The sequence below is a fragment of the Hetaerina americana genome, unplaced genomic scaffold (assembly GCF_022747635.1).
Source record: "Hetaerina americana unplaced genomic scaffold, ioHetAmer1.1.p SCAF_4, whole genome shotgun sequence".
Classification (NCBI taxonomy): Eukaryota; Metazoa; Arthropoda; class Insecta; order Odonata; family Calopterygidae; genus Hetaerina; species Hetaerina americana.
Genome location: NW_027286985.1, coordinates 16,595,652 through 16,622,277, shown reverse-complemented (window position 1 = coordinate 16,622,277; position 26,626 = coordinate 16,595,652). Strand labels below are relative to the sequence as shown.

Below are 26,626 nucleotides of genomic sequence, written 5' to 3'. Positions count from 1 at the left end.
TTTCTTAGGGCATTTGCGTCGCATTTAGAAATGGCGGAGCAGGGATGCGCGCGAATAGGCGAAGCGTATCGGCAGTGCCGGAGATACATACGTGCGCCGGGGCAAGTGTGGTCGACCACCCAAAGGCCATACTCGCGAGGAGAACGATTTGAGCACCTTCGTGGCAGACTTGGAGCTACGATCCTTTGTTCGTAACGAGTTTTCTCCCCGAAATATTATGGTGTCTTGACTATGCTGGTGAATTCATCTGGCGATTTTTTTCTGATGGTCATCGTTTTTGATCGTAAAAGGTTTAAGTGACTACAGAGAAGGAAATAGACAATTTTTTAATTAAATATATATTGAATATGCAGTACAAGTTTGATCGGGAAAATATCTAAGACAATCGAATCCGTTTAATTCACTGAAAGTGATTATTACCCATCTCTAGAAGTAGTATTTATTAGATGAGGTGACGTACCGTGAAGGCCATTTACTCCCGTAGGGATGGATGGATAATTTGGTGGAGTTAGGAAATCTGGTATTGGAATTAGCCAACTTTTGGCGATAGGCGACAAGAGGTAAACAGTTAAACTTCTCGTATGCTGGACGGCTTGCTCAAGTTGAGACCTAAATATGCTCCGAGATACCACAGACAAATTCTACCATCACCGGGATATGAACCTGGGCCATCGGGGTGGGAATCTAGCATGCTATTTAAAACACCAACCCGTTACAATCTCTTTTGTTTATTAATTCGTCACGCATATCTTTCATTATATTCATTTTTCTCTCGGACTCCCTAAACATTCCATCAGCATTAAATAAAACTGAATATTTGCTTTAATTAATCCATACGTATATGCTGTTAAGTAGAATGGTTGGCATATATCCCTTTCAAATGTCAATTTCCTTACGTTCAAATAGACTGTAGATTCCAAATGCATTCGTGAACTTATAGGTTATTGGTTCATCATTGGAGGGCGTAAAACTCGTTATAAGGAGTAGAATGGGTGAGGACTCTCATTATTACTTTTAAAATAGTGTTTTCTTGTTGACGACGCTATTTTCTCATTGCAAAATCCAAGATAACTATTATCAAGTAGTCGGCACCGAACGATGTTTGGCGAGAAAGCAATGTCGACCGAACGTCCGTCGCCATTTTGTTTTGATGGTATTCTCTCTTCAGCATGGGTTCAGTGAATTCGAAGGATATTTTGAAAATCCCGCGTTGTTCTTCATTACTCATTCCATCTCCTGTAACATTTATACAATTTAAACCGCATGAAAAGTTCGTTTTTGGGGAGTATCCCTTTAATACACGATTCTATCGAAAATACGAAGATTGTGTGACGGTAGCTTTCAGTCTTCCGTGATCAATAATTCCCCTACGCCATGATAACTCTTCCAGAAAATCCTTGACCAATTTCCAGTCGTTCTCACTCGAGGGTTATCACCAAGCACATATACTTTCTCGTTGGCTTCTACACAATTGGGGCGAAAATAATGTCTAATCTGTGCAAATGACTCACTCGATTAGTTTTTAGCATTGTATGAGAAAATTATAATGTTCGGAATCATTCCAAACTACACAGCAAGCGCTAGTGATTGTTGGTCTCCCAAGCGTAATCATCGAAGAACTCGGAGAAGTCATTAATTAAGGGAGCAAGTTTGGATTCAATGATATATTCGGAAGTCATGAAAACATTGGCATGAGTAGGTATTATATAACTCCATAATCTTTAAGTCATTCGATGGGCCTTTTCACACCAAAGTGCCGTCTGGAAAAAAACTGATGGGTAAGTAAAGTTAGCACGTTTTTCAATTTTTTCCATTTTCCAAGTAATATCATTATTGAAGAGCCTTCCGGGAACAAGAGGCTTTTAATATTTTCCTTGATTAAGAATAAGGAATAATGCTGTTTTTATTGAGGTGCCTTGTCTAAGTTTGATAATCCTAATTTTCTCGCAGATATAATTCTTGAAGCAATCTGGAGAGGGGTATGAAACATTAACCTTCCTCTCGGGTATTAAAACCTATTGTCAAATGAAAGAATGTCTATAAATATAACTGAACTATGTTAAAACACTTAAAGAGGGATAGAGATATGAGCTTGTGTACCAAAATATGTGTCACAGAAAATCGTGGTGCCAATTAATAACTTAGTTAAAAATAGTTCTAAAAATAGTACCCTCTTAATAAAGACACCAAATTTGTAATATCAAAATGGTAGTTCTTCACGTTTTTGCAGAAATGTAATATTCTATTCCATGCCGTTTTCGTGGCGGCATTAGCTATTGAGGTAATAGATAATTGCGTTTCAGCAGTAAACATAGAATATTCTTTCCATTCCATATTTTTAGTTTTCGATAAGCTTGATAGAAATGGGGAAACGTGCTTCCCCATCCAGTGGCCTAGTCATATGCCCCCGAGGACGGCTGTGGGAAAAGATGTGGAACTTTAAATAATGTGGAAAGTTTTGTGTTTTTCGGCGACAGTTTATCGCTCTTTCAAAGCATGTATCTAATACCCCTCCAAAGCTCAGAACGGATTTGGTCACTGTTCGCCTTCGATGAAAGGAATCGTCCTCTAAAAGTCTCACGCGACCTCGCTGACCGCCATCTTGAGAAAACTGCGGCAGCAGTCCACGGATCGTTTCGTAAAGCGCCGGATTCGAGTGCATATATTTCGTGTCTCGCGCATGCCCTTCTCCCCCCTCCATGAGGTGCTTATGACCTTAGCTTTCGACACGGTTGTTAACAGTAAGCACGCGCATCCGTTACATAACCGTGGGGAAGAGGGGAGGAATGGGAGTAACTTTCCACCCACTCTCGTGATTTATAAGCCGTATGTCTCTCGAATATCTGTGACATTCCTTCCCCTAGCCTATTTTTCTGCCTTCCTCCTCGTCGTGAGATCTTCCGAATAGGAAGCTCTCCAAAGCCCCGCTCCTGAAAGGAGCTTTTAGATTTCTATTAATTGCGTTCGGAAAGGTTCCATCCAACTGTGCCTTTTTAAATTACTGGTGCTTGTTCAGTCACCTGTATCATCGGATTCAACTCTAACTCTAAATGGGTTGGCAAAACTGCTCCAATAGGATAAAATATTAGTCGTAAGTGGATCTGTTGGGTTTTTTTCAATGGAGGCTAGTTTTGCATATTTAACTCTCGGGAGTTAAAGTTTTGTCAGGTTGACATTTTCAGTTTAAGATTGTAAAAATCAGTTTTCGCCGTTGACGCACCGGCTGTGGATTGATATGTGCATTAGTTTTTTACGTTATGAAAACAAAGCTTTAAAACAGTTTCAGGCGTAATATTGTGGAAATCCTTTATGATGAAAGAATACGCCTGAAGATGTTATGCTGTAAGGAAACCTAGGTTGTGATAAAAATTCTCAATGTTGAAAAGCAAAGTGTCTTCTTTCATCAAAACAAATTTTTAGTGGAGAAATCGCGTGGTTCAGCCGATTAATACGAAAGAGGGTTTGTAGTACCTAATCCTTCTGAAATTTATGATAAAGTTTAATGAATCCCGCAAAGAATATTTTTTGGTTGCAAATTGCAATCTGATGCAGTATATAAATGATGATTTGATTTTGCATTTGGTATCAAACTTAATGGGGGTGGCATTCCTGTGGCTAGAGCGTTGGTCCGCCGAGTTCGATTACCGGGCTCACCTCGGAGAACTCTAGGCTTCAACCAAACTGAGTGATTTTTTCTGGTAGCAATTCTTTCTGGGAAACTATTGGCGACACAGGGAAAAGCGCTGGCCCCCCTGCTCTGATTGATGAATTGTATACGTCGTGGGGCTACTATCTGAAGCTCTACCCTCGCCTATGAAACCGAACTTTGGGTTGATAACTGTGGTTGGTGGCCATCAAGCTCAAGATACTGGTAATTATTATATATCCCTTCCTATTGACTGTTACATCGAGTCTATAGTTGCAGTCAAATGTAATGGCTCACTGAAGCCTTAAAAAGTTTCCAAGATCCAGATCGTAGATGTAAACTGAGAGGTCCCTTGAATGTGCCCGCTTCCCACGTTCACTCGCTAGTTCATCGAAGAATCACGGTCCCCTAACTGCTTAAATTTTATTTTCCAGATATTCTGTTGTATCCAACAAATTTGTTGCACCCTGCTTTTTAACTTCTCTCAATTGCTCGGCATATCCATGATCGGAAAATGCTCTTAGAATAACATGATTGTGTGTAGGTTCACACGTCTAATTTTCCGATATTGAGGCATTATTATGGAGTGTTCGTACGTCGTGTTTCACCCTCGATAACGACATCAAAACACCGGAACGTCTGTCGTGAGTTCAATGAGATGAGTGAGAGAAATGAGTTCATATCATTTTAATAGTATGCATATCCATCCATATTACATAAGAGCCAAAATCGTTTTGCTTAATGATACCTTAACCTTCTGCTAGTTGAAAATCCCGCTACTTTCGTTGGTGGCAATGTATAATCCTCGACTGTTAAACGTGAGAGCGCAGGTTCAAATTAATCCTAGATTGGTCTTTTTCTACCTAAGACATTGATATTTATGCCAGTCCATGTTATTTGACGCTGGCAACTATTAGATATTACGTAATTGGTTCTAAATACCAGTGGATATAAGTACTTCACAATATCTCAAAAGTTTCTCTGTATCTGGACATATCATCGGAGTCGTGAGTAATTGTATGTATACATGTCCAAATTGAGTAGCTTCAGGCGTGATGTGGTGGAAGTCGAACATAATGAATAACTGATTGAAGCACTTTTCCTCTTGATAATTACAAAGTGGAAAAGCGCTTCAATCAGTTATTCATTGTATATATATATATATATATATATATATATATATATATATATATATATATATATATATATATATATATATGTCGTATTGAAATGAATGGAAAAATATTCTGGTTTCTAAAAGGCCATATACATTTTTTCTTCCATCCCTTGGGCTGCAGCGTCGAGGTCCTGGACATTTCATTGTTGTTCTGGAACAAGATATATTCTGTTGGTAAACCTCCAAACCTGATGAATAGGAGGTTAAGCGTGAAATGAGAGACATTCCACTCAACGTTTGAAAAAGTTTGAAAGAAAAGAAAAACTCAACGTTTGGAATGATCTCATTAACTGATGGCGTCTCTTTTAAACTGAATGAAGGAAAGGGCAACTTTTTCAAAATTATTCCCGTGTTACTATGATGGACGCAAGAGAGCAATGAATGTGGCAGCTGCGGAACTCCTCCCACGGGGGCGGGTGTCGTGCCCGGTGGCGAGGTGAGCAAGACTTCCGCGGTCGTCGTCAATCAAAATCTTCCCACAAGTGAAACTACAGTTGCGGTAAGGAAAGAGCAGGAGAGGGCCACGACTGTTAGAATTGAGAAATGAAAATGTTGGTGACGGGGAATTAAGAATTCATCAACGATGTATTAGGAAAGGTTAGACGAAGAGGCTCGTGATAGGTGAGGTGGAAAGGTACACGATATGGACTGCTTCGTAATACTTAAGGGTAAATGGATAGCTATGGTCAAAAGTGTTTTATTTGTGAATAAGTACGAGTTGACTTGAGTTAAGCATAAATGGGAAACGAAATTAGTTGGAATGGTGACGTCGGAGCATGAGAGTGAAAAGTTTTACTATAGGAGATAGCAGCAAATTTAAATAGTTTATGTAAGAGCACGCATCGAAAATTAAAATTTGGGTGTAGTAGTTACGTATAATGTATGTGCATGGAACAAATTAAATCAGCCTAAATTCATAACAGACACAAGAGTACTCATTGAAGGTGACAAATTAATATTCAATTGTTCCCGGCTCAACCTTGTGGAAATTCTTATATTTTGTATGTTGCCGGTCGTCACATGAAGCATTCGTGTTTATTAAGGTAGATTAGTTTAGATATGTTCGAATCCGGTATACAAACGTGATTAAAATTACTACTGTTAGTAGTGAATTAGGGGATTAAAACTTAATACTATAATTCCGACCTTTTATGTGATTCCGTTGCAAGAAATATCTTAATTTCTAATTTTTACTGTCTGTGATAATGATTGTACTAACAACATTCCAGAAATTACGCTTTTTTACTTCATAGTAGTACATATTATTCATTGCTATACAGGTAGGTAGTCTAACGTTGAAGTAAGGTTTTAGATGGGCACCGGATGAACACTGCTACATTTCTTAGCCTCGCCTAGCTAGACGAAACCTGACATCCTGCTCTTCAATGCACCCTTCTTCAATTCCGCATACTTCTGCCTCCCTTCGTGCCCCCCGACTTGTCAATCTTTTTCGCTACCCATCATGGTTGCCCTATGTTCTCCTCTCCATCGCTTTAATTCAGTATTACATCGCCAATAAAAATATTCTGTGTCATCTTTTCCTGCCTTCTTTGGATTTCTCCCTACAACCCTCTTTTTACTTCCGTCACCATGCTTAATACTACATCGTTTATTTTCCCATCCGTCCATTTTGCCCTTTCCACCCATTTGACTTTTTCAATTCTCACACCCATACCTGAAAAGCGTGCAACTTACGCCAAAAGTTGGTTGTTTGCGTCAATTTCCATATTTCCGCGCTCCATTTTAAATTTTAGGCGAGCCTTATCTTCACATCCTTACTCAACGTCCCCATCATCAATTCTATCCTCCTTTAGAAAGCTACTTTACCTATTGCAATTCTCTTTCTTGAATATCTCGGCTACTCAGAGCATTTGGATCCAAAACACTTCCGAGGTATATAAAAGGTTCCATCTGCTCTAGTTTATGAACTTCTATTTTAATATATAACTTAGCCTTCCTCTTCCTCTAAAATCACGTAGCATTTATTTTATTTACATATATTATCATTCCATACGTATCGTACTGGTTTTCCATTGCCCTCAGCAAAGCTTGCTACCCCTTGGCTGACTGATCTTGAAACTGAAACTTGATCATCCGTAATCTGATTTTATGAATTCCTTGCCGGCTTTATTCCAATCTTCAGTTCTCCCCAGGCCTCTTACCATTTCTTTCTCGCATAGCTAATGGATACTCCTCTTCCCGACACCGTCCATCTTGACTCCCCATTCACCGCACGCACCTGAGCAGTCTGAGACATGCACAGGCTGCGGATAAGTCGCCTAGTGTTTTGCATGTATATTTTAGTCCATTTTGAATTGTACCCTTTACATTATCTACTTTTATCAGTTGTATATAATTATATATAACTGATAAAATTTAAGCGCAATTTTGTTTAAATGGTCAAGTACACTTGTGCTTTTATTGATAAAAAATTGTTGCTGTGCACTCATATCACGTTGTAGTGACACTATTTTCTTACAGATTTTGGTAGCTAAAATATATTGCAAGAAATAATTACTATTATAATAATCCCCGTGAGCTCTTAGCTCTCATTGCTAGTTGAAGCAAACTGCTCGCGTAATCTTACTCTGCTTATCTACCGGAAGGGCCTTCCATGTTTTATTTTCTTTTGGAGAGCGTCTAACTCTAAATTCCTAGAATAATCCTATAAGAATCCCTCTATATATATATAGAGGAATTCTATATATATATATATATATATATATATATATATATATATATATATGTATATATATATATGTATATATATATATATATGTATATATATATGTATATATGTATGTATATATATATGTATATATGTATGTATATATATATGTATATATGTATGTATATATATGTATATATATATATGTATGTATATATATGTATATATATATGTATGTATATATATGTATATATATATATGTATGTATATATATGTATATATATATATGTATGTATATATATGTATATATATATGTATATATGTATGTATATATGTATATATATATGTATGTATATATGTATATATATATATGTATGTATATATGTATATATATATATGTATGTATATGTATATATGTATATATATGTATATATATATATATGTATATATATATATATGTATATATATATGTATATATATATATGTATATATATATGTATATATATGTATGTATATATGTATATATATATATATATGTATGTATATGTATATATATATATATATATATATATATATATATATATATATATATATATATATATGTATATATATATAAACATAAACACAGTAATCAACCCCGAAAGTTGGTTTGGTAGGTGATGGTTGAGTAGGTAGGTAGTACTGAGCCCGGCGGCGTGTGAAATTCACGTCAGGGTAAGGGGGCCAGTTCCTTTCCATGTGCCGGTTATGGTTTCCCAGGAAGTTCTGGTACCCGAAAAATCTCATAGCTTGGGTGGAGCTGCAGGTGCCCGGAGTGGCTTTCTCGGGAATCGAACCCGGGCTCTCCGGTCAGTAGTCCAACGCTCTACATTGCGTTATTCAAATCAACATTCAAACACGAAATCCCGCCAAACGGCGAATAAATATTTATATAGAAACAGATATAAGGAAAAGGGATAGGAACACACATAAAGGACGAACACAATAAAGGTGGGGAAGGCGGAATCGAACGGATCACAAGAGTAAAAATATTTCCTTGACCGGGACTCGAACGCCGGATCTTTCCACTTGCCGGGCGGATGCTCTTAACCACTTGAGCTATCGAGGAAACGGAATTTAACCTGAGATCCGTGGGTCTAATATGTCGCCAAGCGCCCCGATTCTTTAGCCAAGAGATGGCGTCAGGGGGCTGTTTCACCCACCAAAGGAGAAATACACACGACACAAGAGGAAAGGCTGTGTGTTGGTTAGAATTCATACAACATCATACAGGAAAGGAACAGTGCGTTTCGTGGCACGCATAGCCAGAAGAAAGAGATGAGCCACATTGGCCAAATACACATTCAAACACGAAATCCCGCCAAACGGCGAATAAATATTTATATAGAAACTGATATAAGGAAAAGGGACAGGAACACACATTAAGAGCATCCGCCCGGCAAGTGGAAAGATACGGCGTTCGAGTCCCGGTCAAGGAAATATTTTTACTCTTGTGATCCGTTCGATTCCGCCTTCCCCACCTTTATTGTGTTCGTCCTTTATGTGTGTTCCTATCCCTTTTCCTTATATCTGTTTCTATATAAATAAATATATATATATATATATATATATATGTATATATATATATATATATGTATATATATATAACACGTATATATGGGTCAAAAATCAGAGTAAGTGCCCGGTAATAATTGTTTACGTGATAAATGACGAATACTGTTATTTTTACAATGATCGAATACAGTGTTAAAATGGTGACGAGTTTTATGCGAATATTAATATTGACCTCGCGGTGGAAAAGTAATGAAGTTGGGTAACTCTATCCTAAGTAATCAATTGTTTTACTATTTATCGTGTTAATAAGTCCCGTGCTACAACATTTGTGATAAAATGATGAAACAGGAACAGTTTTCAGCGAATAAGTCTTTTGCCAAGGTCAGAGCAAGTCCAAGGTGTAGGTACACGCCAATCCTCAACATACATATAACTGAAGAAGAAGCCCAGAAACAAGACCTTTCTTTTGTATGTTTTGTCCGTTGAGTAAGTGTTGTCATATGGCAATTCATGACTAAAGGCTGAAAATTTTGCCGATTAAAAAAATAGAACCGGTAATCTTTGTGGTAAAGATAATAGCCCCTCATCACTTTGCCATGATTTATCTATTTATAAACTGGTTTTGAATTTTTTAACATCTGTTTGATGATTTCTTCATAGTAGAAAATGCCTTTTCTGAATGGTTGAATATAATTTCCTCTCTCCATCCTTTTCAGCTCCCAACAACCACCTGCTTCTAAGCAATCGGTCGCATGCCTTCTACCGGTTGAACCGACTCCAAGAAGCCCTGGCGGATGCGGACAACGTTGTAAGGCTAAAGCCAAGCTGGGGAAAGGTAAGCCTTCATTCCTACCGTCGCTATAAATATTCCGTCCATCAAGGTGTGTGAGTCTTGCTTAATTTTAACGCTCGTAACTTAGCTGTTGACATTCGAACCGCTGGAGACAAGAAACAAAAATGACTAGGCGGGCGAGGTAAGGGCACACAAGTAATGTGGCCCAAGTCCACTTTACGGACTCAAGACCAATGCGGGTTTGGAGGGCGAAGCTGACCCCGGACAGTTTGTCTGGTAACGCGTCATTCAAGGAACCAGAAGGTCGAAGATTCGAATCTTGCCTTGAGAATCGATTTAATGAGCACGAGTTGGCATTGCGGTAACCTTAAAAGAAGAGAATTATTTTAAACCCTCTTGAAGAGCGTTTTTTGCCCAATTCAAAGGAACTGATTGTGTCGCTACCGAATTAGTATTTGCTGTAAATACACTCTGGACTCGAACATCGAGTCGCTGCAATTCTCAGTGATGCTGCAGCATTCATTAACAAATGCATTGCGCCCTGAGTCCTCAAAATTTTAAACCATCTTAGACTTCAACACTTACATTTCATTGGCATTCTTGATGCACGTGAACGGCTCATTTCCTACCGACTACATTAATTGTCATCTTAAAATAAATGTATGCATTCGAAACGAAGTAGTATCTTCTCTGGCTACGACTTAAATGGAATTTATTCCGAGTAACTGTATATTTCAGACTTTTTTGAAATGAAAAGGATAAAGTGGCCCTATGATTGAAATATTGAAGCACTATGTTTGTAGGCATTTTTAATGCTGTCAACATAGTAGTAGTAGTAGTTTTGAGGGGAGGCGACCGACAGCTAAGGTCATTTGCGCCATAGGGGAAGGACAGGAAAGGATGAAGGGTGGAGAGAAACCCGGCGTCGGCATTAGCCTACTCTTTACGAAAGGCGCCAAGGGGTCCGCGGCTTAACGTCCCATCCGACGGACGGCGTACTCACTCAAAGTGCCCTCCACAAAGCACCTCAAGTAGGGATCGAGATACCTCTGAAAAATATTCAACACCGCCGGGATTTGAACCCGCGCCCTCAGGGTGGGAAGCCAGTACGTTAGCCCCCGCACCATCTCGATCCCCCCTGTCAACATAGTCTTGAGGTGGAAATATCTTGGTAATGCACACCTCAGTGTCCAAATTTATTCTGTATTGCGCTTAAATATTTGTATCTATCACTTTTGACAGTGTGCCAATTATTTTTAATGCTACAAACACAACACGCCCTACCCCTCTGGAAGGGTCACATTTTCGTTTTTATCGGTTCGGTTAACTCTTTTTAAGTGGATTTATATATCGAAGAAAACTCTTATTCGTTCCGTTTCCTCTGAGCTCCTATGTGCTTTCTCTGCTTCTAACGCTTTTGGGCTGCATTCATTTCCTGAAAATCGTTTCGCACGTATACAAGAGGTGACATCTTATGATTTGTTCCAGTTCGTCATTACTGCCAGGAAATAATAGGCAATCGGCCTTATGCGGGGCAAGAAAGAGAACACTTTGCTTTGACCATAGCAGCAAAGAACACTCAAGCAAATCCTTTTAACACGCCACGCTTAATTTTCATTCTCCATCATACGCAACGATAAATTAAATTGCAATGTGGCTAAAACGTAAGTAGTCGCGTGTGATGAGGAAAAAATGGAGATGTGATTGCGTAGCAAGTTTAATCGACGAAACAGTCGAATAAACGGATGGCAAGGTGAGGAATATTAGACGTCTAATAGACATAGGAGCATGAACGTATGGAGCGAAAGAGGTGTGGAAGGACAGGAAAGTGTGGAGTAGATCTGCGGGAGCGAGTATGAGTTTCACCAAATGACTAAAATCAGGCATTTTTGGCTTTGCCTGCGTCGTGCGAGGACGGCGTGAGGGGTATGCATATGCGTGTATATATCATGCGACTTTTCCAATCTCTCGCTCTCTCTCGCCTTCACTTCCCCTTAACGCCTTCGCTCTCCCTCGCGCCCTTGCTCCGAGAGCGCTTCAGCGCCAACCTCTACTACTGCTTCCGCTAAGTTTTGCCGAAGTGTCCCCCAATCAGCCCGTAACGGTTGCTGAAAAACGTTCGGGAGAAAAACTTGAGGAGAGCATCTTTCCCGAGCGAGTGTTATCCGTAATATTTGCATGGGGGTATTTTAAGACGTAGGTCGGAGTAAATAGGGACAATTATCAAGAAGAATGGTTATTTTAAATAAATAGGACGAAATTGGCGGGCTGTAATTTCAGCGTGGCGGAAAAACTGGGAAACCAGGAATCCATCGCTAATTGAAATGCCTACGGAACAGAATGAGATTTCACCAAAGCTCAGTATGATATCAAATTCAAAATAACCGGGAATTAAGTCCTCTTCATTCCTGGGTATATAATCGTAGCTGATACGAAGAATATCAGAAGTGAATTGTGAACCACTGGGGCTATATTATGGACATATTATGACGAGGAGAGTGAGGAAAGGGGATTGGAATGGGAGGACTGCGTCCTTTCGTTCTTGTCGAGGCGGAGCGTTGCGCGGGGTCCATTAAATACGTATCTTAATGCCGTTGACACTGCCAAAGTTTCACTAGATTTACCTAATTCCGTTTGCTCTTCTAATGACCATTCTATTCTGTTCACTGAACTCGGCTCCCATTTTCATGTTTTCTATCTGCGCTCAGCCTAACTGCACGGGAGCCTTAAATTCGAGATGAATCAAGAAAACAGTGGACTACAGAAGAAATGTTTATGAAGGTGGGAGTGAGAAGGAAATGAAAAAACGTCAACATATATTTAGAAGGAAGACTTGCTGAAAATAAAACGTTTAACTAAGGTGAACAACTTCTGCAGGAACTTAGCAGAAAACCGTGCAAGGGTATGGATCAATTATGGTGACATGAAAGAATATTTACTATGTTCAAAAAAGTCGCATTACAGTCATGAGGCTATAAACGAAAACCGGTTAACACTCTAAGACAGGGTAGGGAATCTATGCATTAATGGAATCAGAAGAAAATAGGGAAAGATAAGGAGGACTGAAATAAAAACTTGAAGCTGAAGTATTAGGTCGATCATCTTAGATACGAGTAATGAATGTGATGTGGACGGCATCATAGATTCAGGAATAGATTGTGAGATAGGATCGCTTATGTTGATGTAACTGAAAGGAAAGACACATGGACATGGTTATTGCCATGGCCGATTCACTCCACAGTGTGGGAAAAAAATGAAGAAATGCTATATGCTCTTGTAATTTTTTGCAAATTTTTTTACCAGAATACTTCTTTAGGTCGATATTGCTATCTCGAAAAGCAATATTTTTTCGGACAGTCTAGATTTAATTGATCGTAAGTTTGTTTTCTCGTAGTACTTAGATTCTTAAAACAGGTTTGAGAAAAGGGAAAACGACTATTTACGGAAATATCAGTTTGAGTTTGGGTGGGAAAGGGAAACGCTTAATGACAACATAAATTCTAAGGAAAATCGAGTATGAGATTTGAAGATGGGTTTATTGCAGAGTGGGGTCAGGTAGCGTCTTTGGTGGGACTAAGAAATGTAGAGGTCCCTCAATGCCCCCCCAAAACCTGCCTTAAATGGCAGACTACCGGTGGAATAGACTACTGAAGAAATTACCGAATATGAGCAAAATGTTTTTGTCTGATTCGTGAAATATTCGACAGAGTTAAATTGGCATAGTTAATGAATGTGCCGGAAAAGATAAAACAAGAAAAGGGAATAGGTGTCTTATATTCTAGTCTCGTACATGCCTGTATAGGTAAAGTTGGTGAATGGGTAATCTGGATTGGTAGTGATAGATGGAAGAAAGACGTAAGAAGCCAGGAAGATAGATGTACACCGTGGAGATGGTCAGAGAGACATAGAAAGAACTTTGGGTAGTTAGTAAGCCAGGGGCTTATTAATTCATCCGTGTTTGATATAGCTTTAGATAAAAGACAAGCCAAAGAATTCATCCATTTGCTGGGCGAATTGCAGGAGCAATAATAATGAGAAATACAAATGTTGAAAATGGGCAGAGTTGTAAATACCTAAGGAGAAGAATTGCCTTAGCGGGAGAAGAATGAAGGAATGGTAAGTGCACTTAGCATAGACGCAAAGGATAGATATAGGGTGGCACGTGGTTCGGGATGGTGCGTTGGCTAACGTACTGGCTTCCCACCGTGAGATCCCGGGTCCGAATCCCGGCGACGTCCGGTATTTTTCAGTGGTGTGCTTTGTGGAGAGCACTTTGTGTGAGTACGCCGCCCATCGGACTTCGCTGTCCGCTAGTCGCTGGGGACCAGATCTGGTGAATACGGTGAGGGGTCGACCAATTCGAAGTGCAACTCGTGAATTTTAGCCATAGCGACCACCGAAGTGTGAGTAGGTAACTTGATGGAAAAGCACTGTCTTGCCTTCAAATGCGATCGTTTTTTTTTACATTTCCTGTCTTCAGCTTTTCAAGTAATGATGCGAAATACCCTGCGGTTGTTTTACCCTTCGGGAGATAATCGATAACACAATTCTGTGCCTATCCCAAAAACAGTCGCTATCACATACCCGGCCAATGGACCGACCTCGACTTTTTCGGAACAAGTTCATCCGTTGCAGTCAACTGTTTTGACTACACTTCTGTCTCAGGAGTTAAAATTTGGATCCAAGTTTCAGTGGCAGTTATGAAAAGATGTATAAAATCTGACTGGCTTCGCTTAAACCGCTCCAACTGGGCCTTGGAAATATTCAATCCATTGTGTTTTTGGTCCAAAGTGAGCAAACGCGGAAATCATCGCGCGGTTAGCTTACGTATGTCCAATTCTTCTTTCAATATATTTGACTTGAATATAATTAGACTTTTCTAGGGTGTAAACAAAATGTTACTATCTCCTCGGAGCTTGGAAAAGTTAATGCCTTAAATTAAACTTTGGAATTTTAAGAAACCTGTGCTTTCATTTGATGCAAAACTAAATGGCTCTTGTTTGTTTTGTTGGATAGAAGATTTATTATAATTGCTAAGGTACTATATTCACTTTTACTTTGATGCACTCGTTTTATTTTTAGGATTTCGTTAGTCTGTAACTCAACGACACTATACATTTATATATTGAACCAATTTAAACCTAAATATGCTCTATATATGGGCATTTGCCATTGGTAGAAGCTAGTTGGTGTAATTTCTTCATGATTACCATAAAGATATACTTATTCGTTTTGATGCCGACTGAAACTATATACCTATTTCAATATTATTCTACGTGCTCTTTATTTAATAGTGAGGATGGTGTTTTCTTCACATAATACGCATACGAGGGTAGACTGAAAACTAATGCACGCATGTTTGTTGACCACAAAAAGAAACAAAATCGGGCAAAAAGTACGTTCAAGTACAATTCTTAAGTTTCAAAATCTTATATTTATTTTTCAACATAGTAACCGGCAAGGCTAACACATTTATCCCAACGTGTAACAAGTTTTTTCATTCCGTCACACTTTCCTCGCACTTCATACATTATTTCGACCTCGCAAATAGTGGATGTCAATTACTCAAAACGACTTAATATTTTTATGATCTCTGTCAAATTCGTGCTCTAGTAGTACTCTGTTAACTGCTTCTTTGCCAAAATATTGGCTTTGGATAAATAATGCAGTTGTTGAATAAATAATGCTTGTTCACTTTCTGCATTAAATTCGAATAATAACACTAAGTTAGATGTTACGCGAAGTAATTTCTGGCAGAAAATCACCAAACCTACCTATTCACAAACAAGCGAGCCTGAATTATAACATAAAATGACAAACGGACACCTTCCTTTCACTTATTACTCTAAGGCGAACCCTTCTCCATGGTGAACATACTTGGGAAGTAACATAATTCATAGTCACTATTCAGCAACCAAACACATTCACTTTTGAAATTACAGCCGAAAGGAATTGATTATTTCTAGATATTTCACACTACTCATTGCAGTTATAATTTATTGTTAAATTCGGAGAGCGTCGCCGGATGGACCGTTATTCTAGGGCCAACCTTCGTTTTCATCACGGTTGGGTCTGCTGCCATTTGAAAGACTGATGGCCTTTCAGCATCTACGGTGTCAACTGCCATCCACTTCCAAATTATTCCCCTATTTATCCCCAGCCGCCTTTTCTCCCTCCTTCGCAACTCCTCTTAGCAACGGCCTGTCAAGTTCGGGATATCATACCTAAATGGATTCTCGTGTCCAGTTCATTGAAATTTGAGATCAGGTTACAGGGAATGTTCAGGTGACGCGTCTTTGTTGGGTTAGGTAATCCGTCGAGTTTTTTTGTATCAAACTTTTGTTTTATCTATGTTGTGCCAATATCCAATAGCCAATGCGTCGTACCAATGTTCCGCCTTTTCTCTTGTATTTTCCATTTATTATTTGCTATCAAGGCGGCGACTTAATTTTTTTTAAGACGAAAATATGGTGGTGTTTGTTCTGTGCGCCGCTCGACGGTGGCGGTATCGCTATTTTTTTAAATCTTCAAAGTTTTACGAGTTTCCCTGCGTACTTGCACAAACACCGCGGGAGTGCGAGCCGAGGCTTTGAAGTTTAATTATCCAAATAAAATGGTTTTGTCTTTCGTGTTCAGACTTGGGGTTTAAATCTAACTTTCCGCGGAGTAATTTCTTTCATCTGAAAGTGATAAATTAACTTTTGCGGTAAGCGTCCCCGTTGAAATGCGTGTCTACTCCAAGGACGGAGAAAGTATGAAACCTCAGTGGAGGAGTGTATGAAGAGGAAAGAATTTTGACATAAGATCTTTGAATTATGTAATGAAACGCAAATGGCGTGAGGGCGCCTGGCATAGAACTCCATCTTAATTTCCTGAAGGTTAAGAGGGGGGGGGGTCTTATTCTGTTCAGATTATATTCTGAAGTATATACTCGTTTATATACGTGTGTGTGTTTTTGTGCGCGCGCGACTGTGTGCACATTAACCGACTCGTAAAATTATCATCGTACGGCTTTTGATGTAAAGTCTTTAGTTTACAGATAAGTAATTCACTGTTCCTGCGGCCTTTTTATGTAGTAGTAGTGTTTATGGGAGGCGACCGACAGCTGAGGTCGTTTGCGCCATAGGGGATGGACAGGAAAGGATGAAGGGTGGAGAAAAACCCGGCGTCGGCAATAGCCTACTCTTAACGAAAGGCGCCAAGGGGTCCGCAGTTTAACGTCCCATCCGGCGTACGGCGTACTCACTCAAAGTGCCCTTCACAAAGCACCTCAAGTAGGGATCGAGATACCTCTGAAATATACTCAACGCCGCCGGGATTTGAACCCGAGCCCTCTGGGTGGGAAGCCAGTAGGATAGCCACCGCACCAATCCCGATCCCTACGCATCAAAATAATATTCTACATAATATAAAAATATTATATTATAAAAATATTGCATGATAAAAATATTATATTTACATAATTAACTAACCATTTTCAACTCCATTATTTTTGTTTAATTCTGGATACGCTGCATTCTAGAATAGTTTTTGCTTCATTCGTTGACATCTAGTCGGTCGGGATTCAAATATCTCATTCGTTTTTAATCATGTCGAGATGTTGCTGTGAAAGTGATGTATCATCTCTCTATTACTGTTGCAATTTTTCATCAAGGGTCGACGGGTTCATTAAAGTCATTATTTGGTGTTGTATTGCGGTAGCTTTAATTAAATGGTTCACCTAAATGGAACTCTAAAATTCATGCTTGCCACGGCTTGTACGGCTAAACTATGGAAATGTATACGGAAACATTCAAACAGCCCAAGTCCACAACTGAAAATTGGATAAAGAAGCACCTTCGTTGAAAAACATTCAACGTAGCTTCAGCTGATGTTTGTCTTGCGTTAGAAATGAAACGAAAATGTCTTTGCTATACCTGTGTATTTGTTATTTTTTATTGTATTTCGTGCTTTTTGAAATAACATACCTATCCTTTTGAAGTAAATCATGGTTTTACTCAATTATTTCGAAAATTGTATCTCAGGTTACAAATCGGTCAAAACAAAGTTAATAAAATTGCCTATCATTGACTTTTTTCTTTAACTATTTATAAACTAAAAAACAATGAGCAACGCTGAAGCTTTCAATTTATATTTTAAAGTTTTACTCTGAAGTTTTTATTATTATAACTGAACCCGGGCCCTCTGGGTGGGAAGCTAGTACGGTAGCCACCGCACCAACTCGATCCTCGGCCTTTTTATTCACAAACAATTTTTCGCTATCATAATAAAACATTCTCGAACGTTCTCGGGAATATAGTAATTATCATATCTCACGAATGTAAATTTTGCTGCTCATAATCCGCATTTAAAATTCTTGTTACTTGCATAGTCATTCAATTAAGAAAGAGGAACAATATAGTGCTCATGCGTTGTCATTGTACAGCAAATAATATTGTTGTTGCTACCCTTATCGCCAAGCATTTTAGACATTCTCCGGAACATTTAATTTTATACCGTTCATAATAAAGTAAGTACCGGTTTTTATAATGAGAAGATAGGTTTCCTAGGAAGCCTTTCAACAGTATTTTGTGAAAGATACCTTATCTTCAGCACATGACGAGTTGTTCGAGTTCAAAGGAGGACATACAAAAAAAGTCTTCCAGTAGCAATTTTTACATACATTAATGTATACGAAAATAGCAGTAATGGCAATAGTCGCCTACCCTACCCTGCCCCTTAATCCCCAATGTACTTTTCTATACACCATTATGATTTTTGGTGGTGACATCACTGTGATATCCGAATCGCAGAGGTCCTGAAAATCGATTAGAGTAATATCTGTGTGGCGGATATTAGTTGCTGCGCTGTTGCCTTCAAACATTTCTCGAGGGAAAAAGATTTCGTTTAATTTATAAGTGTTGCCATTAATTTCTCAAATTCTTCCAAACTCAAGCGTGAAAGCGTAGTTGTGTGACAGGTCTCCTAGGGGATTTAGGCTGGGAGCCACTTGAGAAAAGAGGAGAGCAAGCGATACTTAGACTTATAGAAATGTTCCGAACAAACGAGTTTAACGATGACAGTAAAGGAATTATAATGGCCCCACACTACTTAGGTCAATCAGACCAGAAAGATAAAATAAGGGAGATAGAATCCAGTACAAATATATAATACAAATACTCATTCTTTCCCCGAACAATCGGGAATCACAATAGCAACAAACCAAAGTCATTTTAGAAACATTGAAAACATTTCATTTACAAGTCGGAACAAAATTAAACATTGTAAAGACGTGAGGTATATTTGTAGGTGCATGTGTATGTAGTTTGAGTGTTTGCATGTGTGTAGTTTGTAAGGATTTTTGCATGAATTCATACCATGTTTTGTTTGTTGATTGTATGAATTTGGAGCTTTTGCTTGCGAATTTTTTTCTTGATAACGGGTGGTTCCCCTAACACCCCCCGCCACACACCCTTGCGGCGGCTTGCGGGTTATTAAGTCGATGTAGAGGTATGATGTATTGATGCTTTTTTTATCTTAGAAATATTTCGGGGCTCGGGATGTCCTACATTGTATCTTTTGTTTTCACGATTGATATTTTCAGACTATGAGTACTCATAACGATAAAATCATGCTATAAAAGTGATTACGCTTGTAATTGAATTTTTGTGCCATGGATCGCCATCTAATGGATACGTTCATTAAAGGGAGACCGCAATGGTACCCGAGTCTCACTCAGTCTGATAGATTAACATTACGTAACGCTTCTATTGTCCATGTGTTCAGTGCTGCGTTGGGAAAACTCGATCTTCTTCTCGGCGCTATTAAGAGACACTCCGAATGGATTGTTTTCTCTGTGGAGTCTGGATATCGCACGCTGAGAGTTTACGTAATAGCCTACGAGGAATGCAACATTGCGATGAGCACGAGAAGTCAGTTAGAAATCCAGATTCATCGACACATTGTATACATTGTCTGCACGCTCTTGATTTTTTGCAGCCTCCATATATGTATAACCTCGGAGGTACTGCCAGTTGAACAAAAAGCTGTCCGCAAATACACGTACTCAGCATGACATGTTGTTGCCTCCCATGGCGGATGCGTAGAAAATACGCGCATTGTGATACCCTGTGCATTTAGAAGAGCCATAAGTATGATTATAGTGACGGGAGAACTCAAGTTTCGCTTCGTTGGGATAGCATAAAAGGCTTTGGCCTTATGGTATCAGCCGTAACTTTACCAGCCTTCGCTGACCTATGATTGTTACGTAAGACGCGCAGCATCCTGCTACCTGCATCCTTCCAGAGGTTAACATGTCTCGGAAAAGAGGTTGGCATTGGGGAGCGAATGCGAGCCGTGAAATGGAGATTAGGACGGAAGAGTAATGTATAGGCCTGAGTGTCCCATGGCACCTCGAGGTATTCGTTCGGAGGGTAGACAGTTGAGTTATGAAATTTCGCTCCACATAGTATCCGTCTCCGGACCTTGGTTTAAATGATATATACGAGATTGATATTTAGATATTTTAGTACCCTGCAAGCCACCGCTATGGTGTGTGGCAGGGGCAGAAGAAACAATAAACTAATTTTGACCCGAATGTGACCCTACAGCGGTCGGACAAAGTTATACTGATCCCTTATCGTTCGTGGAAAAAATGGCATCTTAAATATATCTGTTATACACTTAATCTCTTTAATTTTATTGACACTATCCGTCCTACTGTAGTATGATGGGGCGAATAATACATTTTCGACATCATTGCTGAAGAGACACCCTTCCAATTAATGCGAGAGTTTTCGTCTGTAATTTAACGTTCGCTCCGTAAGTGATTCCCAGCACAGCTCGTCTAAAAATTTTGATGCGCTACTCAGTTTACCATGACGTTTTACGAATACAATTCCTCTATGCTGCACGCAATGGTAATCAATCCAACTTCTTGCGGCAGACTTGGATACAAGGAATATTTTATCAGTGGACTAATATTGAGAACAAGGTTTCATGTTCAGTGACTTAAGATCGAAGGTAATTGTTACAATGTAAAATGCAGACACTTGCTATAGAAATTCGCGATATTGCCATTCTTTGTCAGATGCTATATGTGTAATGATTGATGATTGCAGTCGTAGAGTTAGAGAAATTTTAAATTACGACCTTAAATTACGAGCCTTTATTTATTTCAGAGGAAAAATGTATCAAACGTCACCAATCAATGTACAAAATACCTCCGCCCGACGAAATCAATCGCCAATGTAGCAGCGGTTATTGCACTAGACGTCGAAACCGAGACTCAATCCTTTTATTTCTTTTGTTTTTGTTTCACTTCTTTGGCTGATGATTTTTAATCGAATTTATATTTAATCTGAAAATTTTCATCTGATGCCACCGTTGCCTTATATCATGTCTGGAATATAAAAAAGGCAATGAACTCTGATTCGCGTAACGTCGTAAACTACGCATCACTTTTCAGGTAATTTATGTTTTTGTTGCTGTGTACAAAATATATTGTCACAAGCATGCGAAATTATGAAACTAATCCTTATCCTTAAGCTACGAATGAAGAATTTCTAGGACCGCTTGGACTAATTTTTTATGGGATGAAACTCAATGTACTGACTAAGCCGGAAGACCAGAAGTCTAACGATGACGCAGGGGAGTGGCCCGGTTTCGCCCGATTTCAGAAATAGACGATTGTGTGTTTTCAATCTGGCTTATATTTATTTCATGATGTCATATCGAGTGTTATCTTGTCTTTGAAATCAGCGGACTATCTCTACTTTATATTTTTCAAGCCATTCATTTTTTACATTAAGCCATGCAGGACAGGCGTGCGCAATGGCGAACTGTTTTGACTACGATTTCATCACCAGCAAGGACCAGATAAAATATAACTTTCAAACATCTATAAACCTCTTTCTCATAGAAACGTATGAGGTCTTTTTAGGGGGTACCAAGAATTTTAGCAGTGTGTATATTTCTTGTACTACGCAATAACCAATAGCATATATAGGGAAGGTGTTCGCAAAAGGTTTTCCTATCTCTGCAAGAACAGGAGGAGTGGAATGTTGGAAGGATTTTTCAAAGGAAATTAGAAGCCATTACGAGAATTGCGATGCATCTTGAATACGAGTATGTTCCAATGAAGAAGGAAGGCAATGATGAATATTTCGAGCTGAAAGAAGATACTATTAAACCGAAATTCAAAGGGAGAAATTTAATGCTGTTTGTTGACTTATGAACTCCTCGATTCAATTCTTTTAACTTTTCTAGGTGGGCGAAGAATTTCATTAAATGATTTTAAAGGCGTTTCTTCCTTCTCTATGGAGAGAGAATTCTCTCCATTCGAACAAATAATCGTCAAACGGCTATCGTTCTTTCTGTGTAGTTTTTTTTTCCAGGGATTAGTTGATATAAATATGCGAACAAGTTCACTGCGTTCAAGTTCATCAATTGAACACACCAGTTTTGTATAATTGTTACCGTACGCGTGTTTATTGAATTTAGAGGACCAATCGGGGATTTTTCTGAAATGTTAGCGACCTTTGGTTCCTCAAGGAATTTGAAAGGGCCTCTTTGTCCAAATTCCGATTGGCTCAAAATTCAACTTCGCTCAAATCGCATCCAATAAATGACTTCTAAATGGTTACGAATCATAGAATCATCTATTACTCTTCCATTGCTATAACCCTTTTATGGCAAACCATCCCCCAAAATATTTTCTGTCGTAAATATAAATTAAGTTACGCCAACTTTTAGCTCTGCTTTGGGTGACGTACAGAGGAAAGCAAAGAACTAGTTGTTCAATATGGGCGATATGACTATGAAAAAATCGATGCAAATGGTATACTAGGTTTGTATAAAAATTATCGGGAAAAGTTTACGAAAAATACATTTATTTCAGATATTGCTACGATGGCCCGAAGTTCTTCGAAGCATATTCCTTGAGGCTCGACACACTTTTGCCAGGGTCTTTCCCACGACTCGGAGGATCCCTGGTCTATGTATTTGATGCTCTCCTTCACTTCGCACGGAGACTTTGAACACACTTCGATTTTCTCTCCGTGTCCGCCTCCTGTACCACAAAAGTACTCAACTGAATAAAAATGAGACAAATGACCTCGGCTTAAGGTCTGCCTCTCCGCACTTGCCACTCTACTTATTCCGCCCGCTGCGAGTCGAAAGTGACGCGCCGCCGAATTATTTCACCGTGTTGTCAGTTTTCCTGGTCCTTTCTCTCTCTCACCCTCGGAGCGTTTGGAAAGTTTGTCTTCGGGGCTCTTCGAGACTTCTTCGCCCTCTTAGGAAGGAGAGCATGGCGTCGTCATTTGCCGTCAGCCTCGACTTGGGAGCGAGCAGAGTATAACGGGAGTGTGTACAAGGAAGCAGGAAGGAAGGGTATTGAGCAGGCTCGAATAAATGATCGTGGTCAGGAGAAGGGAAAGCGAGGGGACATTAGAGGAATGTGAGGGAAGGGAGGTCGATAAAGGTCGATTTACACTTCGCCATATGGTTTCTGTTCCGTATTATTGCCGCCCCAACTCCGACCACGATTGCTTTCTGGCCCTCGCGTTTACTCTGTTTTACTTCCTCGCAGTGTCAGAACCTTTCCGCCAGCGTTGTGGAAACAGAAAATAATTTCTCGGAATCAAATGATGCCCCAGCAATTTGATAAATACAGTGCCGAGCCTATGACATTCATGCAACACATGGCTATATAACTTGTTAGGTTAAATAAATCACTAGTCGTGCTGTCCACTTTTGAGTTTACATAATAGAATATGATCAGGCTTTGACACGCGTAGTACTAATATGGAATCGAAGGCGTGGGGAATTACGTCAGTTCTTAGTTTAATTCGACTTCAGTTATAATTAATCAAATCACACGAGTGCGGGTCTTCTTTAGATGCAATATTTGACTAAGTAAAGTGATAGCATCTATATTTCGGTTGCAGTTAGTCATTTAATGACAAAGATTGAATAAAATATTTAATTTTAATGAAAGACGTCTTGTGCCTCATCAATTTTAATATTTTTATCCAAAATGGATAAAAAATTCCGTTTGAAAATCACCGATACCACGGCTGCAACTCGAACTTAATAACCTTATTTGAAACTTTATTACGTATTTTTGCGCGGGTTTATGCTTTAGCGAGCAAAGTTTATTGTACATAGTGCAATACATAATCTGGTGATAAATAGTAGCGTTTTCTTATCCGAGAGTAGCTATAAATGTGACGTTCTGAAATCTTTTAGAGGGTGAAATTAGTAATTCTGGTATTGCTGAGGTTCTTCACTATGCAATGCCTGTTCTCCTTCGTTCGGCGATATATATTATGTTTTTCTGCCTATCAGATTTCCCCTTATCTGTTTTGCATAGAAAAGAAATAATGGAGAAGCACGGCATGTTTTTTTTTAGTAATTTCCACATAAAGAGAGCAGCCTTCTCTCTGGAGATGTGTTGTTTAACATGACAACTATGAAAATTGGCAACGATATAAAATTCACATTTCAACTGTAAAATTACCTTTGATATGAAGAACGAGTGGATTGTTTCAGTGGTTAAATCTACAGGGTTCGTCCGGAAAATAAGTGCACTGAGCTCAGGAAAAAAATTTATTACACTTTTACATATCTTAAGCTAATATTCCTCAAAATAGGACCCTTGTGAGTCGATACACTTGTTCCAGCGGCGTTCCCATTCCTGGAACGCTCCCGCGAAGGCATCATCGGGGACCTCTCGAAGACTCGTCGTCGACCTCTTCTCTACCCTCCACGAACATCTTGTGCCACCGAAAGATCATGTTTCTGGACATTGCTGACTCCCCGTAAGCCTGGTTAATCATACCGACAGTTTCGGTAGACGATTTCCCAAGCTTTACCGCAAATTTGATGGAATAACGCTGCTCCAAAAACTTCGGCATCGCGTTCCGTGACGTGGGTCGAGCGTGGAGGTTCGCGTTAACAGAGCTCCTCACTACACCACAGCTCAGAGCCGACTGCCTTTTTCAGCGTCGCTTGCCAACATACCCCCCTCCAATCGCAGCCCGTCAGAGCGGTGCTGGGCGCGCCTGGAGCGGCACGCCCAGCCCAGGAGTCAGTACACTTATTTTCCGGACGAACCCTGTATTCATTTTGTCCGTTGCAAAAAGGTCACCCATCTCAAAATCCTTACTGGACCAATATACTATATTTCACACCTTTCCGTGTGAAGAGCTCTCCACCGAGATTCGATAATTACATCCTCTAATATCCTTCTTGACTGTAATATAGTTGGAATCGGAACGATGGCATCTCTCTTGCCTGCGACGTGAATTTTGATTCTCTCCTACTCCCTTCAAACCTCGCTCACCTAAAAATATACAGAGACGAGAGAGAGATCGCAGGTTTTAAATACCAGTTTAAACTCGATATGATATCACGCGCCAAAGTAAAAACGCATTATCGCCTAGTTTCACTGTCGGGTGAAGTCCGGTCGCTCTTTGATCATAGCGAGACACTTGACCTCCTAGCTTTAGCCTTGGGGAGTTTCATCACATACCTAACGGAAGCCGGCTTGTAACGCATATATTTTGTTCCTTTGAATACGTACCTATTGAGTTTGATTTGCTTCGTGGACATAACTGGTGTATGTTTTGTCATATTGGAGTAATAACAAGGAATAATGTTTTCTCTATCGAAATGGTGCCTAAACTAATCGCAACTGATTCGAAACTGGCTATTCTGACCCTCACTAAGCCTTATATAATATGGCGAAGCAATTGTGTTACAGCGATTTTCTCGCCATCCTTCATTTCTATTGATAAAAAGGAAAAACCTGCGCTATTGCATTGCGAAATTTCTCATACTCAACATCCTCGTTCATCATTCAATGGTTTGATGTTGATCGACGATCTCTTCCATTTCAAACCGTGATTTGCACGCGGCTCGAGATCACGTATTCTCCAAAAGTATTGTAATGATTTTTTTCTCAATTCAGAGGCTTTGAAACACCATCTTAAAGTAAGCTTATTCTAGAAAACGTATTTTCATATAGAATAAACAAAACATTCTCGTTGCATTCTTTAACATGTTTTGATATTTGTGACAATCCTCACAAAATAAGACTGCCAAACGGTTAGATTCAAACATTTTTTTCCTGCGTACTATTCGCGACAACCCAGGGTGGAAACACGAAGAAAGAATTGGGTAAGCAATAGCGAATGCATGATGTCAGGAGCATATAAGTTACATCCCCTTTTATCTCACTTCATGGCGTGTACTCTATCGCCAGTAATGGAGTATGTGTAAATTAAGTTGTACATCTAATTTGTTTATGAATTTTCCGACCTGCATGAGTAAAATACTAACCAGTAATTAGTGACTGAATTGCATATGAGCCCGCCCCCTATATATACATACATAAAATGATCAAGAAATATCGTGTGAGTGATCTTTTTGTGTGTTCTTATGTTGTTTTTTGATATCCAAGTTACAGATATATCTATATGTATACAAACATACAATCCCGCCATATGGCGAACAAATATGTATTCACATGGAAATAGATATGAGGAAATGGGATAAGACCACATATAAAGGACCAACACAGAGAGGGGGGGAGGCGGAATCGAGCAGATCAGAAGCGCAAAAATATTGCCTTGACCGGAACTTGAACACCGGATCTTTCGACTTGCCGGGCCGATGCTCTAACTTGCGCTGAGATTTGCGGGTCTTATATATTAACCAAGTGCCCCAATTCTTGGGCCAAGAGATGGCGTTAGGGAGCTGTTTCACCCACCAAAGGAGAAATACACGAAACACAAGAGGAAGGGC

At 39.3% G+C, this 26,626-nt stretch overlaps 1 protein-coding gene across 2 annotated transcripts in view; it reads left to right on the top strand.

The window, feature by feature from the left end:
- The window catches only part of LOC139691946 (LON peptidase N-terminal domain and RING finger protein 3), a 170,028-nt gene that overhangs the window by 122,398 nt on the left and 21,004 nt on the right, over nt 1-26,626 (top strand). For both annotated transcript variants that reach the window (XM_071589906.1, XM_071589905.1), the window contains exon 2: nt 9,762-9,880. In XM_071589906.1, the coding sequence (XP_071446007.1) occupies nt 9,762-9,880 (119 nt within the window). The remainder of the gene's footprint in view (nt 1-9,761; nt 9,881-26,626) is intronic.